This window comes from Poecilia reticulata, linkage group LG10 (genome assembly GCF_000633615.1).
Source record: "Poecilia reticulata strain Guanapo linkage group LG10, Guppy_female_1.0+MT, whole genome shotgun sequence".
NCBI lineage: Eukaryota > Metazoa > Chordata > Actinopteri > Cyprinodontiformes > Poeciliidae > Poecilia > Poecilia reticulata.
This window is the reverse complement of record NC_024340.1, coordinates 18197793-18215379: the sequence shown is the minus strand read 5'-3', so window position 1 is coordinate 18215379 and position 17587 is coordinate 18197793. Positions and strand designations below refer to the sequence as shown.

Genomic DNA, 17587 nt, shown 5'->3' with positions numbered 1-17587 from the left:
TGCGTGCGTGCGTGCGTGCGTGCGTGTGGGCGTGCAAGCGAGCATGTGCGTGCTTGTGTGGTTCATGGTGCTCTGGGATGCACCGTGCAGAGTTTTATCATGTAAGATCTGTTAAAATTACAAACTTCTACTTACTTTGAAGTCATTTTTTATCCCTACCACAGGATTTTACAAAATAAAAGTGGTTTAAACCTGCACATAGGAGAAAAATACTGCTGTGTTTGTATGTATATTGATGATATCACAAGAGGAACTAGAATTGAGGTGAATTTGATTAAAACTAGGACTGGCACTTTAACGGCACAGTTTCGATTAATTAATTATGTAGATATTAATGCATTAAAGATTTTAACACAATTAATATTTAGAATTAATATAACTCATATATTTGGAGCTTTTTTTATTCATGTGTTTCTGGTAGGCCTGTAAAACAGACAAGAATCATTCATAATCGACAGAAGTCGACAGAAAAGCCGATTCTCTTGGCCCACCGGGGGATAATTTTTGCTTCAAAAACCGAACATGTTGTGTCCAAGTTGTGCTAAAAGTTGTACTGAAAGGAGTTGATCTATCAGCAAAGCTATTCAAGTTTAAAATAGCGTTTCAGCTTTAAGTGTGTTGCAGCAATTCAAAGGGGTTTTGATTTGTAAATGTTCCTCAGTTTGTCGATATATAGTTTTCAATTAAAATGGGATGAATTGCAATTAATGAATTACTTACAGAACCTGCAAATAACTCACAATACTAGTTAAAATATGTAAAAACATTTGAAAACAAACAAAAAATATAAATAGGCACACTCAGTTACATTTCGACTTATGTGATGTCATCAAGCATCTGTGTGTTTTTTATTTTTTTATTTTTTTAAACAAAACCTGACCTTGACACGTGTCAAACTGTCCAAGGTGAACTTCACTTATTTTTACAGAAGTGTCCGGTGTGCAGCTTTAAAACCGTCTCACAGTTGTAGTTTAATAGCTGGTCTTTGCAACGTCCAGAAGAAGCTCACTTTAAATTAAACCAGAGCCGTTTCAGGAGCCTGAATCATTACTTACAGACACTCCTGCTTCATTATTTATTCACTGGATGTGTTGCTTATGTTAAGCTGCTCATTTGCCAGCAAAACTGAGCCTAATACTAATTAATGCCCGGTTGTTTAACAACTGAGCTGCAATGCTAAATACCCAGTCTTAAAAACATTTTCAAGTGTCAGGGGTCATTTTTCTCCGGTAGCCCCATCATGTTTACTAATGTTTCAGGTGTTGTCCGCTATCCCCGGTGGTCTGCTATTTGTTTGTTAATGTTCCCTCCAGCACTGTTTAATGAGAGCAATGGCTGTCATTATAATGAGCCTCAGTTAAATCACCTCTTAAACTGATAATACAAACTAAGGGCTCTCACGGCTCATGAGGATTCCCTCCATGAGATCGCCGGCGGGTTTCTTATAACCTAGAGCTGAATCAGGAACGTGTTGGCAGCTCCCTTTATCAGAGAGACGCTTGTCAATAGCTTGTTAATGGTGATGAGTTTGATAAGAAATGTGTCCCCACGCCTGCGAGCTGAAGGGAAATATGCTAATTAAAATTCCTGCATGCTGGCAAACTTGAATCATGAAAGACAGTCTCATTACAGGCTAAAAGAGAAATCAATTTTAGGGTTTGGGTTTCACTGAAGATTAGCGGACACTGTGGGACGATTTGTCATGTTGAGGATATTTCTTTACGGCCTCAATTCTCTTTCATCGGCGCAGTGTCCCTGCTGTCCCCAAGCTGTCACCACACATTACTCCTGCGACTCGACTGCAGGTCATTGCAGAGATTAACCTTCTTATTATTACGATCAAAACAAACTTTTTCCATCAGTTTTTATCACATTTTACTGCTGCTATTGACAGTTTTGTGTTTGATTTATTTGTTGGTTTGTTCGTTCTAATTACCTACACCTTTTGATTTAATTCTGTCGACTTCAACGGCTCCAGTCCCACACATTGAAGGATGTCGCTTTTAAGATTTCTGTCTCTTTACTTTGAGGTAAACTTTTTAGTTCTGATTCTTTACATATCAGGGCATTACAGATGTGCATAAATAAATTTGCCAAAAGATTAAGGTAGAAACTTGCAGCCTGGTGCTGCTAATAAAATGTACGTGGCTACTTCCACGTCATGAGATTTGATCACCAGTGCAGAAGGAATTTGATCAGTTTTCTGCTCTGGAGCATTAATACATCAGTATTTGTGGATTTTTCTTAACTTAAATTATTCACAGAAATCCCATCTATTCACTGATTTATTTTTATAGAGCTTTTCTAAAATATTAGAAAGAAATATTGAAACACCTATAGGGACTCTGCCCTTAGCTGGTGTTTTTAAAGCAGCCAATTTTAGTAGTTATCTAGGTAACACTTTATTTGAAGGGGTGTGCATAAGACTGACATGACACTGTCATAAACATGACATAACATCTGTCATGAACATATAGAAGTCTTTATGAAGGTTTATGACAGCTGTCATGAAGTGTCATTGGGTAAATAATGACACTTTTAATGCAATGTTGCTCTAAAAGTTGCATTAAAAGTCCATTAAAAGTACCAACTTTGCATGATTTTGTAAATTATGATAATTTAATGCAAAGTTGGCATTTTTAATGGACTTTTAATGCAACTTTTAGAGCAACATTGCATTAAAAGTGTCATTATTTACCCAATGACACTTCATGACCACTGTCATAGACATTCATAAAGACTTCTATATGTTCATGACAGATGTTATGTCATGTTTATGACAGTGTCATGTCAGTCTTATGCACACCCCTTCAAATAAAGTGTTACTGTTATCTATGTTAAATAACTACTGATAAGGTAATTTGATGCCCAATAATTTGGTTGGATTTCTTAGAGAGCAGCCATTCAGGAAAATCTGGACCCAAACTGTTGTATGCTCATCAGATGATTAATTTGTTCCAGTTTTGACTCAGATTAGTTAAATGTCTCCATATGGGGTCCAGTGATTCAGCGTTGCTTGTCTGTTTGAAATCCACAATTTTTCTGGACTGTATTTTCTTAGTAAACAATGCTTGATTGGGCACAGCTGAACTCTTCATTGCTGTGTCGTTCCTCATGTGCTGCAGCTGGAGATGTCGAACCCGGGCGATGGAGGCAAAGACGACGGCAACAACAAGACTGTTGTAAGTGGAAAACTTAAAGCCCTTCCTCCCCGTTATGATTTTCATTCCTCAGTTTTTATGTGTGTCATATTTCTTCTTATCTCCTTTTCCTTCCTTTCCTCCACTGACATAACAGATCATTGTAGCCTAAAGTGGCTTAACGTGCTGTAACTACATTTGTCATTGAATTAATCACCCAGACTCAGCCGAGATCGGAAATAAAGCAGCCGTAAACACTAAAATGCCTTGCACATGTGTATACGTCTGCACTCCCACACGCCGGTGTATCCAAACGGGGTGTGATGAATAGATTAAAAACCGAAAATGGCCACCAGGCATCCCACAGCATGAGTGGAGACATTACACACAGTAATATGTTGGACAATAAAAACTCCTCTGCCTTTTCTCTGCCACCTGTCAGAGATCTGGAGCAAACAGTTTAATCATTTACCTTCTAAGTCTCTTCCCTCTGCCTCTGTTTGCTTCCTTAAAGCTCATCTCATTTTGTGATGCTGTGTGTGTAAATGTGTGTGTTTGACAAGTATCACTTTGTTAGAAATATAGCTGATGTCTTCATTTCCTTCTGAGCTTCACCCGTCACCGATTTATTGTTTCTCAGGATTGATATGGTGAAACCTTCTGATGTTTTCATATATTTATCACAGACATGAATACGTTCAACTTTTAAAGACACATTTAAGACATTTTCTTTTTTTTTCAGGCTGAAATGATTAGACATAAAAAAATCAAGAAGTGGGTGCACAAGTTTGTATTTATTATGAGATTTTATGAATCAGATGTATTTGATTTGTAAATGTAATCATAAATTCTCCATATGTCTAGACTAAACTTGAATTTTAGGGCAACGGTTCCAAAATGAAGGCTGCACAGTGGCGCAGTTGGTAGAGCGGTTGCCTTGCAGCAGGAAGGTCCTGGGTTTGATTTCTGCATGGAGTTTGCATGTTCTCCCTGTGCATGGTGGGTTTTCTCCGGGTACTCCAGTTTCCTCCCACAGTCCAAAAACATGACTGTCAGGTTAATTGGCCTTTCCAAATTGTCCCTAGGTGTGAGTGTGTGTGCGCATGGTTGTTTGTCCTGTTTGTCTCTGTGTTGCCCTACAACAGACTGACGACCTGTCCAGAACCTCTCGCCTGGAACGTTAGCTGGAGACAGGCACCAGCGACCCTCCCGACCCCATTAAGGGACAAGGGTGTAAAGAAAATGGATGGATGGTTCCAAAATGAATATTTGGGACAAAACACTCAGCCCATCATCCAGTGAAAGCTACCAAAACCACAGTGAAACATGGAGGTGGCAGTATCATAATGTGGAATTATTTTATTTGGATGCTCCTGGATTTTCTTTTTCTTTTTGGAGCGAACGTATAGATGAATTGTTCCAAATACATGTCAATTTTGGTCAAAAATTGTAAAGTGTTTGATAGTAAGATAAAAATTAAGTCACGTTTAATTTCTCAGCATCAGTGTAAGTCCAGTTATGCATTCAAATCAGATGAAGAGCGGTTTCACACGAAGAAAATTAAAGTTTTCTGGATTTTCTATCCAGAAATTGGATAGAAAATCTGCGATCAGACAACTGACTTCATTTCAATCTCCTTGATTTCAAAGAACCTTTACGAGTTGGAACGGACATATTTTGTCTAATTAAGATGTGGGATGCTACCAGAGAAGGTAGCATCCCAAAAAGTGACTCATGGGGCGAATAATCTCGTGCTTGATGGTTAGATTTTCTATTTTGCTTGAATTGTACATCATAAATGTTTGATTACATGTGGAAAATGTTTAGAAATTGTATTGGGGAATTATTGCTATAGAACATAAACATGGCTCTTCTCTGTACCACTATTTGTGTTTATTTGATTATTTCAATGTGTGGATAAGAAAAAATATATTTAACTTGTGCACCACCCTAAAAAAAGAAACGTCCTTAAATAAAACATGGGGAATTCAATACATACGATATTCATGATGACTGAATGTAAACTGCAGCCAGCTCCGTATTTCCATAAGATTCTCACGCCCTAATCCTATTTTAATTTGCCTACATCAGCGACTGATGTCTGATTTATTCATGGGTTCTCTTTGTCTGTTTCCATGTTTGCAGGAAGCCACACTTTCAGCAGTGGTGTCCTGCAGTCAGGAGAAAAGAGGTCCCACAGAGAAAAACTCAACAAGTCCCATTCACTCGGAGAGGGAAGCCCTGCTAGTTGGTAAGCTGCCTCCACTTTCACATCAATGTCTTCATTCAGGCTCAATTTTCTGTGCAAACTGAAGCTTTGTGGGCTCTTTATCACACTCATTATTTTACAGTCTTGTTTAAGCAGATTCGGTTTATTAGCTCCTTCAGTCGACAAAACAAATCTCAAAATGAAGGTTACTTATTTATCTGTTCTTTTTTCTGATGAAAAAAACACTAAGACTGGTTTCAGTTTAGCTGGAACTTATTAAATTAATACCAATTGGGACTATTATCATTGTAGGCTTTCCTATAATAGAGATTATTATCGAATAATACTTCCATGCCCAGTTGTCTGTCCAGTGACTTGGTGAGCGAATGCTTCTCTTTGTTCCACTCGGTTTAATCATCTCTGATCGATCAAGTGTCACTCTGATGGTCATTATTTCATCATTCTCGTTTATTTACCCCCAAAAATCTATCTATTAGTTATTGGAAGGTCAGTTAGTAAATGTTTTGCTGCGCCCCCAAATCTATAAAGTCTGCTTTTCACAAATGTCTTTTTGAATGAGACGATACAGATGAAACCAGACGTTTACAAACGCAGCTAGTGTAAAACGACACTAGCCGCGTTTCCAATACAAATTTCTGTAGAACTTTGTTGTAAAGTTTGGTCTAATTTAACTCCAAAAAGTGAGTGCACGTTTACATTTTTCATTATTTATTAATAAAACCATGTAACATTTTTGTTTCACTTCACAATTATGCAGTTTTGTGTGTTGGTCTAACATATAAATTCCCAATAAAGGCGTTTGAGAGTCCAATGAAAAATCTTCTGATGTTTCACTGGCAGCACTTGTAGCTTAGTTTAACTCTGACATACAGAAGTGACTGTGACACATTAGACAGATGCGTGCCTTCCTAATGAAGTTCATTAAATTAATTGAGCCGTGCGCAGATCAAGGACAAGTAGAATTAACAGCCACTGTCTAGGCACATTTGTAAATTAGATATTTACATGTATTATTGTTAGCAAGGCAATTTGTGGAGGAAAATTGAGCTATGAGGGGAAATAAAAACAAGCAGTGGGGAGTAAAAACTTTGTTTATGCCTTTCAGAGAACACGCATTATCACCGCTTCACATTCCTACCACTACAAAAGTGTTAAAGTTTTGTGTTTGGAATAATTCTCGTCTCTGCTGCAGGCTTTGTTGTGTCTCCATAGTTGACAGAAAGCGTGGTGTCAGAGTGTAAGCTGCAGATGCTGCTCAATGCCTGGTTGAGTTTGCAGACTACAGGAACCGAAGGACAAAAAACAGGGTGGAACACCTGCAGTTTCTGTTAATTTATGAAAAAGGAAAGCAAGAATTATTCACATTTAAATGCGCCGACTTGAAGGGAGGATGAATCACACAAACTGGAAGCTTTGTACAGTTGGAGAACATTTTTTCTTTATAGGCTTTTTCATTGCATACATGCAGAGCAAAGTTTTTTTTGTTGTTCTTGTTGTTGTTGTTGTTTTCCAGTGGGTAAATTCAGCCAAATAAATCAGAGAGATTTGGACTTGTTGTTCTATCTGAGTGCTCCATTAAACTCCCATTCAGCTGAGCAGCTCCAGACGAGCGCGTTGTTTGTGCTCGAGTATTGATTGACCTCCCGCAGGTGACAAAAATGAAGTCTTGGTGCAGCATTTTGCCTCTTTAAAGCTTCAAGCGACGGTTGTGTTTCTGCTCAGCCAGAAGCTGCGCGTATTGAAGTGTGCCGCACAGCTACGTCGGTGGTTAGTGAGCGCAGACAGAGAGCTGGCTCTCCTCTGGTCTTCCTCTGCGAGCTGATGGCAGATGGTTTGTTTGTGCTGGGGGAGAGTGTGGCTTTGATCAGAGACAACAGCATCAAAGGCATCATTAAACTCTCTTTCTAATCTGGAGCGACAACATACAAGAGGCTTTTAACAGTAATGGGACTCTGGGAAGAAGTCGCTTAAAGCCGCTCTTCCACTCAGCCCAAGGAGACGGCGAAGAGTTGAGGAAAAAAAAAATAGAACGGTTGCTGCGAACGTCCTCTGGTAATTTGTCAATGTTTAATGGTTGCGTGAAGCTGGAAGTTAACAGCGTTGCATGACTTATTATTTTTCTCTCCACAGGGATCATCTCAACCTTCCTGCACGTCCACCCGTTTGGAGCCAGCATCGAGTACATCTGTTCCTACCTCCAGCGCTTGGACACCAAGGTAACACTTTGAGTCAAAGCTTCCACTGAGGAGCGCTGGAATAGTGCTGCCCTTTGGTATAAATCTAGATTACATGCATTTATACAGACAGCGTGTTGGTCCGCCCTACTGGGCTGACATATGGGCTTGGATATTCACTCAAACTTAATCCAAGCGGACCTCCCTAATGCTTTTTGCAGGCTGTTCCACAGAGGTGGATGGATTTACCAGAAGTTCCCTGAAACAGAATCGCTTTAAAGGACAGTTTGACGTCCTCACAGATGCTCTCACTTGGCCCCCCCGCTGGGAGGTAAATGAGGGGACGACAAAAAAACAGCACACGTCATTAAATATTTAGTCCTCCGTTGAGAAATGTTCCTATGTTGATGTGATTTTGTCTTTCTAGAAATTAAAGGATTTAATCACACTCAACAACAGTGAGCTAATTTAACAGAAGATATTAACAAAAAGAAATAATCCTGTTAAAGTTAGAAGGTTTAAACAATTTAGTGGAAATAACTTCAGTGAGATGTTTCTTGTGGCCATCTACAATCTAATGCAGGTCTGCCCCATTCCTCTCTCTCTCTCTCTCCTGCATGTGCAGTCTGCTTCAAATCACCCCTCAGCAACTTAAGATCAAGATCTGGGCTTTGACTAGGCCCAGAACATTCCCTTTCCTAATTCTCCACCAGTGCTTTGATGGGTTTACTGGTGTTTCATGGAATTGTCAATCATGTCTCGTTCATGTACTTCATCATTAGACTCATTTCCGCACAGAGCGTCATTCCAGATGTCCTGATCTCCATCCACGTTCTCTCTTTTTTCTTAGGGTGTTTATTTACTTCTTATTACTTATCATATTTAACAAATGATTTTAAAGGTTTTTATTTCAGTTTTATTTGTTTAGTTGAATACCTTAGCATTTGTATTAAATATTCATGGTCAAATTAGGTTAGATAAACACACAGAATCCTATTTTTTCCCCATTTAGCTACTATATATAATTAACTCACCTCAGAATAAAAACTAATGATGAGAATGAACTTTTATGACTTTTTCCAACTGTAAGGAAATGTAATTACTATTGCTTATAAAATCTTAAAGTGGTATCATATTTTTCTGATGTTAGGTTCTGTGAAAATATTAAAACAGCTTATAGTAATAGATGCTACATCCATGAATTTGTAGAAATGTGAAGAAATCCTCAGAGCAAAGGAAATCTTACAACTAGTCAGACACAAACCTGTTGTTAACTGATTTCAGTCATTTAGAATAATTCATTCTGAAAATGCTTAAATGGATAGAATATAATGGTTTACCATCTGAAAAGCAAACGTCTTCACTTTTACAAGAGACAGTTGCTGAAGTTGTTTTCTCAGCCAAACAACCTCTTTTTCTTCTGTAAAGTTCAGGCTGCTGAAATTATCCTCCTGATTCTCAGGATAATTATCCGACTTGTTCAGGACCTGGGAAATCACAGGAATGTACCTTTTCTGATGCCGTAGCATAAATGTCAGCTTGATGCAAAATCAAAAAGTTTACTCCACTTATATCACAGCTGATCAGGCTGATTGAGCCTCAACAAACATAACTGTACTGTAAAACGGCAACAAACCATAAGGTTTCTTCTGAAAATGCAAACGTTTCATATCTGCTGATATAACGCCGTAGCTCACTTATGTGAAAATTTTCATTTTTACATGTTTTAAATGGTTAAAATCGTCATAAACAAGCATCAGTCTGCATGTTTTACCTCCACTGCTGAGGATTTATTTACTTTTCTACAATCTGACAGCAATATGACTGCAGCTGTTATTCACAGAACCTCAGTTCAACAAAAATATGCAACTTTAATCATTTTTCTGACGTGTACAGCCTGTTCCACACCTGGCTTTAATAAATGTTTTTTTATTTCTTTTACGTATTTAGAAGCCTCTTAAAGATGGTGAATATTAACATAAAATAATTAAAGGTGGGCATTGACGCCTCTGTAAAAAAAAAAAAAGAGCGTTTGCCTCCATGGAGCCAAACTTTAATGAAATGTTTACAGTCGTCTGGATCAGTATTTCTCCAGGCGTTCTGAAAGTCTCTCAAAGTATTTCTTTAAACTTTTCTTCTTATTTTTTTAAACCAGCACCTGAACTTGTTTTTTCTTGAAGTAACTTGACTTGTATTTTTCTCAAAGGGAAAATGGGTTTTCAGCAAGTCAGTCAAATCCTGACATTCATACCACAAGTTATAATAAGTTGAATAATCCACCAGCTTCAGAATCCAACAGCTTCCTGTTTTATGATACTTTGATTGCACCAACCGAAGCCAAGACAGTTTTTCACTTCCAAGCTTCTCATAATAAATAAGTATTGAGTTAAGGCCACCATGGATTTAGCAGAGAAGTAGGAAACACAATTTATTTCAACTTGTTTAATAAGTACAAAACATAAGTTCTGTTTCATAAAAGTCATGCTGTTTAGATACTGCTTAACCTTAAAATTTGTTCTTTTTAGTACACCCACTTGTAATATTTTTATTTGTTTTATTTTATATTCTGGTACATAATATTGTAATGGTCAGGCAAGAAAAGTCCAAACCTTATTTAAACTTTATTTCTAACAGACGGAGACTGTGTGTTGTACTTCACATTTTCCATTTGCAGTCAATTGTCAGTAAAAGTTTCTCCCTGAAAGACAAAAATAAAATCCTGTCTGTCTTAATTTTGCACCATTCTTTTGTTTTAGTTGCTGTTTGTTTCAAATCAGTGCAAAGGTTAAAAATGACCTACAAGCCTTTTGATTTGTTTTTAAATGATTGTGTTCAACTTGAATTAAATCCCAACTACTTTTTGTTCTGTCATTTTAGAGTAACTTTATCCTTTTGAGGACTTTGTTTCTGACTTTAATAATATTGAACACTTTTGCATCTTGCCATCGCTGCCTTGTTGTGGGATTTCTCCTCATGCCAGACTATATTAAAAACCGACCATCAGTCTGTCACTGGAAGCCGAGCACCAACTCGGTGTTCTGACATTCGTTTTTGATGAAGTGCAGCCACGTCGTCTCATCTTTCTGATGAGGCATTTCACTGCCATTATGACTCCTCTTTGGCACGTCGATGGACGCTTTCAAATCACCACCTATTAGCGTCGCCTCCAAAAAGTAGGACTAGCATTAGTCTCCATCTGTGTCGACAAAAGTATTATTTACCTCATCACTTAGATATTCAATTGGTCATCTTTAGAAACTTTTTCTTGTCTACTAGAGAAGTTGTTCTTGTCTGTATATTTTTATCGCCGGCTTGACTCATCCTCACGTATACAGAGAGTGTGACGGTCCTCTCGTGCGTTTTTTTAAAAATTATTATTATTCCTCTACTTTATGTTCATGTGTTGGCTTGTGCACCCGCCCACGCTTTTCTGTCTGCGTGCGTCTGATTTCTTTCTTCTTTTTTTTTTCTTGTGCATCTGTTGTTCCCACGCTGACTCTCCGCCACACACACCGTGCAGCCCACAGAGTTTGGTCAATATCCTTGGCTAGACTCCCCAACTACAAGCTCAGTCCCTCTACGCTTATCTACTGGCTCCACACACACCGCTTCATTGTCAAATGGCAATCTTGTGTGCGTGGTGGACCTTTATGTGTCACAGCACGAACACTCACAGATTAATTCAACAATGCCGCAGGTTGATCGTAGATCCTCAAACTGTTCATTTCGACGTGATCATGTGGGATTTCAATTGGCCAGCTGATCCTCGCCCCACTCATGTCAGAGGTGGGTTTATAAGAGCTGATGTGGTGGAGTCAGGGAAGAAAGCATGAAGGTAGGAGCTGCTCAATGGATGACACATGGAGGTGAAAAGTTTTATTTCACAGCAGTTTGATCATTTTCTCGACAGAAAATGTTTCTGTGTGATAAATTTTGAGTTTTTTCTGAAAACACAATGGTGTTATCACACTACTAAAACGTCAAAAGTGATATTAAGAAAAATACTCCATCACAGCAACATTATTTGAAGGATCTTTTTTGCTCTCATTAACAGCAAAAAATATGATAAGTTACAAAAAAAAAATAGGGACCTCTAAGGGCCTTGTTTATAAAATAAACAAGGCAGTGCTTGGAAAAGATCTGGGAGCCAAACTCTCTCAGATTGAGGCCCCTCGTTTCAAGATGACTTGACTCGTTTCAAGATGACTTAACATTGGCGCCTTGTTTATAAAATAAACAAGGCGCCAATGTTAAAAACTTTACAGTAATATTTTTTTACGTTATAAATGTGGCCTTTACTGTACTGCACCACTGCTGATACAGGAGATTTACAGACCTTTTTAAGCTGCTCTCTAACATTAGTGTAACATGTAGTGTTAGCATATAGCACTAGCACAGCTAGCATGTAGCATCCTTCGACATCTCCTTATTTCTTGTCTTTTTGCCTCAGAGGGAAAGCATCTCTGAACGCTGTTGTGTTTGTCTTGTTGACTAAAAAGTCACATATGTACTTGAAATTTTGAGTCAACACTCTATAATGTATGATCAGTCCTCTTTTCATAACTTTTGCCACCTTTTAGTGGGGCTTGTATCCCATTAGAGAACAAAATTTTAACAAAAATCCATGTCATCATTTAGTCCTCCTTTGTAAAAGTCTATCATCTTGACTTGGCAATATTTGGCAAGGTTTTCTAAATCGCATAGATTGTGAGATTATCAAAGCCTTCAGGTCAACCTGGGATTGTCATCAAGTTTAGGATTTCAGCATGGTGGGTCGTGTTTTATTGTCCATTGGCATTTAGCCGGATGATGATCAAAATGATATCTACAATTTTCTGTCAAATATATTTTTGCACAAGTTGTTTTAGCTTGTGGTCAAAGATGCTTTTGTTGCTCTTTGGGATTAATAGCTGCCCACGTCTTAGATGAAAGTAAAACTTACAATAGCAGAGGATGAAATAGACTGACAATTACACTTCGCAAAATCTTTCCAAGTGTTTTTGTTTTCTAGTTTCTAGTGAAAATATCTTGCTACACTTGACATAAGACAAAACTAACTTACAAGTAACTTATCAGCAATACATAGGAACTTATTTTTAGTAGATATTTCCATAATATTGATGAAAAACTCAATATCTCTGGCAGATTATTTTACTTATAAGACATTTTCCCCATGTTGTAAGTGAAATAATCTGCCAGTGGAACTAGCACTTTTTCTATCAATATCAAGGAATTATTGACTTAAAACAAGCTGCATTCTTACTGAAAAGTTACTTGCTAGTTTTGTCTTTTTTTTTTTTTACATGCACTAGAAATTGGACCAAAAATACTTGTTGTTTTGTGTTTTTGCAGTTAAACAGAAAGCACCCTTGACATATCTGGACTTGTCGTCTCTCTGTGTCTGCAGATTAACCCCAGTGAGGTGGAGGCTCTTCTTTCCCGGCTGCCCTGCACCTTCAGGCAGGAGCTGACTGGCGTCGGAGCGAGTTTGGAGAAACGCTGGAACTTCTGCGGCTTTGAGGGCATCAAGAGCACTTAGGCTCCGCAGGTGACACTTCTGGGGCTTCGAGAAGACGACAGGCAACACAGACTTTGTAGCAATGTGAAAGATACAGTATCTAGCTCACAAGTATCAAAGACTCTGTACTGAACCCTGAGTGTACAAGGGACACAGAGGACTGATCTCAGATCAAGCGGGAATGTTACATGAGCACTTCAGGGACTGTGTAGGTGGCAGAGACTTTAAACATCATCGCTGTTGAGACCAAGCACCCATGATGGAGTCCTCAGAAGCTTGATCTCCGAGTTCCTGTGCATCTGCAAAATATTTTTAGACATGATGACTCCCTGGGAGTCGCAGAGGAGCACCAGTTTCTACCGTCACTGGATCATCACGTAGTTTTGCCCACAGGAGCAGAGCGCGGTGCGTTCGGAGCCGACACGTGACTCTGTGTGGTATCAGGTCTACAGGGCTAATCCAGGAGGAGATGAGGGTGTGTCCTCCCAACCCGTCGACCTCCTTCTCTTCTCTTTTTTGCTGTTGCCGGTTTGTAACATAGATCAAAAACGAATATATTTCTTCATTTTCTGTAAAGGCTGTCAGCAGTTGCATAGACTCATTTGTTGTAATACACTGTAAATGCTTGGATGATATTTTTGAATATAAAAGACATTTGAATATCAAGAAAATAGCAAAGTGTCAGTATTTTTGTGCATCTGCCTAGCAGGTAGAGGGTTTGAGTGACTGATTTGCACAAGACAAGTATACTACCTCTGAGTTTGTGCTCATTCTTGCTTGAAGAGCTGTGTTTTTTTTTTCTCGTTTCATTTATCAGGAGCTGTACTCAAGAGCTGGGTTCAGAAGCTTACATAAGGGCATTTGTGTCTTTCAGAAGCCAATTAAGCCCGTCTGTCAGCCTGGCGAAAGGCAGAACGTTCGCATCACACTTAAGTGGGAAGCACACCTAGGGGATCGTGTTAATGATGTTTAATTGGAGAGGCAGTTGGTGTGTGTGCTTTCTGGCACAGAGTGAACGGCAAACTGTATTGTTTGTGTACTGTGCCTGCATCCGTGTATTAAATGGTTCTGCAGCGCTTTATGAGAGGGGGAAGTCGTCTTCTGCACCTCCAGCAGATAGAGAGCTCACCAGCACCAGAACCGGAGGTTCCCCCCTCACCGAAAACCCAGCCGAGCGTTCTTAATGTGCCGCCGCCGGGCCGTGGGGCAGCGTGCTCTCCTCCCCGATTGCTCTGAGAAACAAAGATTTATTATAAAGTGTTATTTGCTCTCATTTAGCTTCTTCAGACTCCCGCAGTCACTGCTTTTGAAAAATTAGCGCCTCTGCATACTATTATTCTAGCTCAATGTAATGTTTTGAAAAGAAGGCCATTACTTGCCATTTGGACAAGCTATTATTTAATTGTTTAGGATGCCCACTGGCTGGACTTTACACCCAGCTGCTCTTCCTGGTGTCCATCATTAAAAACACACAACATAATGTAGAAATATTTCAATGATAGATTTGAATTACATATCAGTAAATTTAACCATTCCAGTTAAAACTATGTTGCTCCCAGAAAGCTTTTCAACTTTTTTTTAACTTTGTGTGAACTTTGCATCATGTCATAATGTTACTCCCTTATCAAAAACCTACCTGGAGTGTCACCTTGATTCCTTCATGCGTATTGAAGAAACTTTTTAATCTCTCATGGCAATCATTCAGCTGTGCACAGCGCCTTGTTGGCCCTAGCTCCGCCTTCGAGAACGCAGCTCCTTCTCATCGCTGCAGTTTCAGCTCCTCCAGACTAGCCACCAGCAATTAGCAAACGTCTTGTGGAACTACCAATCTTCTGAGTTCATCATACGAATTACTAAACGTTAAAGGGTGAATAGAGGAGTGATGTTGTGATGAATTCCCGAAGGAGCTCTTAAAGAGACAGAGGCCCAATTTCAAGGCATTAAATTATAAAGTAAAATTTCCTTAAAATCATATTTTTATAATAACTGTGAACTGTGAACATGTTTCTGTAAGGACGTGTTGTTTGTATCACTACACTGAACATAATAACTGCATTTAAAAATAACAATCCTGACAAAAAAGACCTTTTTATTAAAAATGCACATTTATTGTGAAAACAATTATTAAAAATGATTATAAGAAATGTATCACGATAAATTATACTCAATACGATAATCGCCCACCGTAATCAGCTCATGTGGGAGAATATGTAGGAATGGACAACTATTATACATGCACTCAATAAATCTGGACTCTATGGAGGAGTAGAAATACAAAAAAACCTTTTGAATGAGGCTTAAGGAGCCATGTTTAATCTTTTCCATGTACCATGTGGAGGCCAAAAATGATTAGTTGGTTCTGGGTTTGAAGTGGTTCAGCATGGACTTAGCATGTTGTCGCAAGTTTTTTTCTGTATTCCTATAACCATCCAGTTTATAGGTGGATGGTTTCCTCCATGTTGCTCTGTGATGGACTGGTGACCTGTCCAGGTTTCTCGCCCTGTTAGCCAGCCAGCCGTTCCCCAAGCTAAACGTTGCAGAAAACCTTGACAATTATTCATCACTGAAATCCCAATGGGACACGCTGAAGTTTATGGTTGTGAGTCATGTTAAATGTAAAAATGTATGAAGGTTTTTGGATGGCGCCGTATGTGAAAAAAAAAAAGAAAAACTCCAACTTTCTCTTTTTCATATAAGCCGTGCTGCAGTTATTTGTGGTTGTAATGATGTTACTGAAGGATGTGGAGGTTTATGTCCACATTTCTCCCGTTTCCATCTCCCTGACAGAGCACTTGGGATTGTGCGAGATGTTGCCTGTGCACCGCTACGCTTCCTCTCCACGCTGCATGAGCCGAGCTCAGCAGAACATCCCCCAATGACAAACTCCAGCACACCTCACACCGACCTCTTCCTTCCCCGACGCGCTTTACCTTTCTGCTCTCACTGACACAAGCAAAACACCTATACTTGCGCTTTCGTGTCTTTCAAAAGCTGCTTTTCTGTGTAGAGTTTCCTCCCAACTGAGCTGCCATCCCCACGCGCCGATAGACTCGGGGCGTTCACAGTTTATCTCCTTTACAGCTGTCTGTGACGGGAGCATGAAGACACCAACATGCTTGTGATCGCGCTTTAGGTTCTCCGGCATCACACGAGGAGGTAAACAAAGACTAATTAAATCCATCGGCAGTCCCCGGTGAGCGCCCCTCTCCATTTGCTGTTGCCTTCTCATTACTGTGACACAGTCAGGAGTCTCCTCGTTAATTCAATTCAAGGTGTGTGCAAGCAAACGGAGGCGGATCACCTCCCCAGCAGTGATTATGCCGGAGGAGGACTCTTTCCTTGTAAAAGTGCTGTGAGGGATATAAGGGGATGTCCTCAGGCATCTGCTGATGTTAAACTCGAATAACCTCTGCTCCCCAAATCCCACATTTCAGGTTATTTGTTGTTTTAGACGCAGATTTCCAGGAGTTTTTGCAACTTTTTTTTTTCCACATTTGTCACATTACAATCACAAACTTACATGTATTTTGTTGAACTTTTAGGAGATGGACCTTAATAAAGTTAATTATTGTGAAGTGATACTTAGTTGTTTACTTTGTTTTTGTGAATGTAAATCTCAAAATATAAATTGTAGCCTAAAGTTGTATGTTTCAGCCCCTTAAGTTCTTCTGTAGAACCTCCTATCACTGCAAACGCAGCTGCAGGTCATTTGGGATATTTCTGTTCCACCTTTACATTGTGGGCTTACTGAAATCTTCGTAATTGCTGTGCAGCTGGGTCGGATTCTTAAATCTAAACCACTTCCCAAAGTTCAATTCAAAGATACTTTGTTTATCCCAAAGGGAAATTAAATGTTGTCATAACTCATATCATCCAAGTAGCTTCAACGAGTCATTGTGGGTGGTGATCTCCAGTAACAGTCAGTCTTGTAATGAATCAGAAGAAGCCTCTGACTGAAGCCTGTTGCTGTGTGACAGTTTCATGAATGTAATGACGTGCTAACAACTCAATATATGGGCAGCAGAGATGATAGCAGTCATATCTCATGGATGACATCACCTTTTGTTGAGAAACGTGGCTAATCCACTTTCTTTGCTTTTGCTGCTCCTCTTTAAATCTGTCTGGTCGTTTGGTTAGAAAGTCGAGCAAAAAGACGTTTGAAGTCTGTGATTTAATTCTTGCCGACTATGATCAATGGAAGAGATGGTTTGAACTTCATTTCTTCTGCATCCATGAAATCTTTAGTAAAAAATTTGTAGCAGTGTCCTAAAGTAAAAAGGTAAAGGTAAAAAGAACTAATTGTCTAAACACGCAACGCTTCAACAACAAACAACAAATCAGAGCAAAGATGCTGCAACAATAATCAACATTTTTAAATGTCTTCTCCAAGAATCTGTGTTTAGCTCTATCCAGCTTCATATTAACTCTGATCAGTTTTTCTGTCCCTCCTTACAGAGAGTTCGGTGCAGCCATGTGTGTTTAGGTTGATGTGCAGTGTTAATGTTTCTCCATATTTTGCTTGTTG

At 39.1% G+C, this 17587-nt stretch overlaps 1 protein-coding gene and 1 long non-coding RNA gene across 2 annotated transcripts in view; one reads left to right on the top strand and one right to left on the bottom strand.

The window, feature by feature from the left end:
- enox2 (ecto-NOX disulfide-thiol exchanger 2) overlaps window positions 1-15717 on the top strand; it is a 201707-nt gene extending 185990 nt beyond the window's left edge. The window contains exons 10-13 of the mRNA XM_008420947.2: window positions 3104-3182; window positions 5286-5391; window positions 7501-7586; window positions 12952-15717. Coding sequence (XP_008419169.1) covers window positions 3104-3182; window positions 5286-5391; window positions 7501-7586; window positions 12952-13083 — 403 coding nt within the window. The 3' untranslated portion in view covers window positions 13084-15717. The remainder of the gene's footprint in view (window positions 1-3103; window positions 3183-5285; window positions 5392-7500; window positions 7587-12951) is intronic.
- LOC103471519 (uncharacterized) lies at window positions 9686-12715 on the bottom strand. Its single transcript, XR_001777026.1, has 2 exons — window positions 11902-12715; window positions 9686-11837 (listed from the first exon to the last, which is right to left on the bottom strand). It is a non-coding gene; the product is annotated as an uncharacterized LOC103471519 (long non-coding RNA).
- Window positions 15718-17587: the final 1870 nt, after the last annotated feature.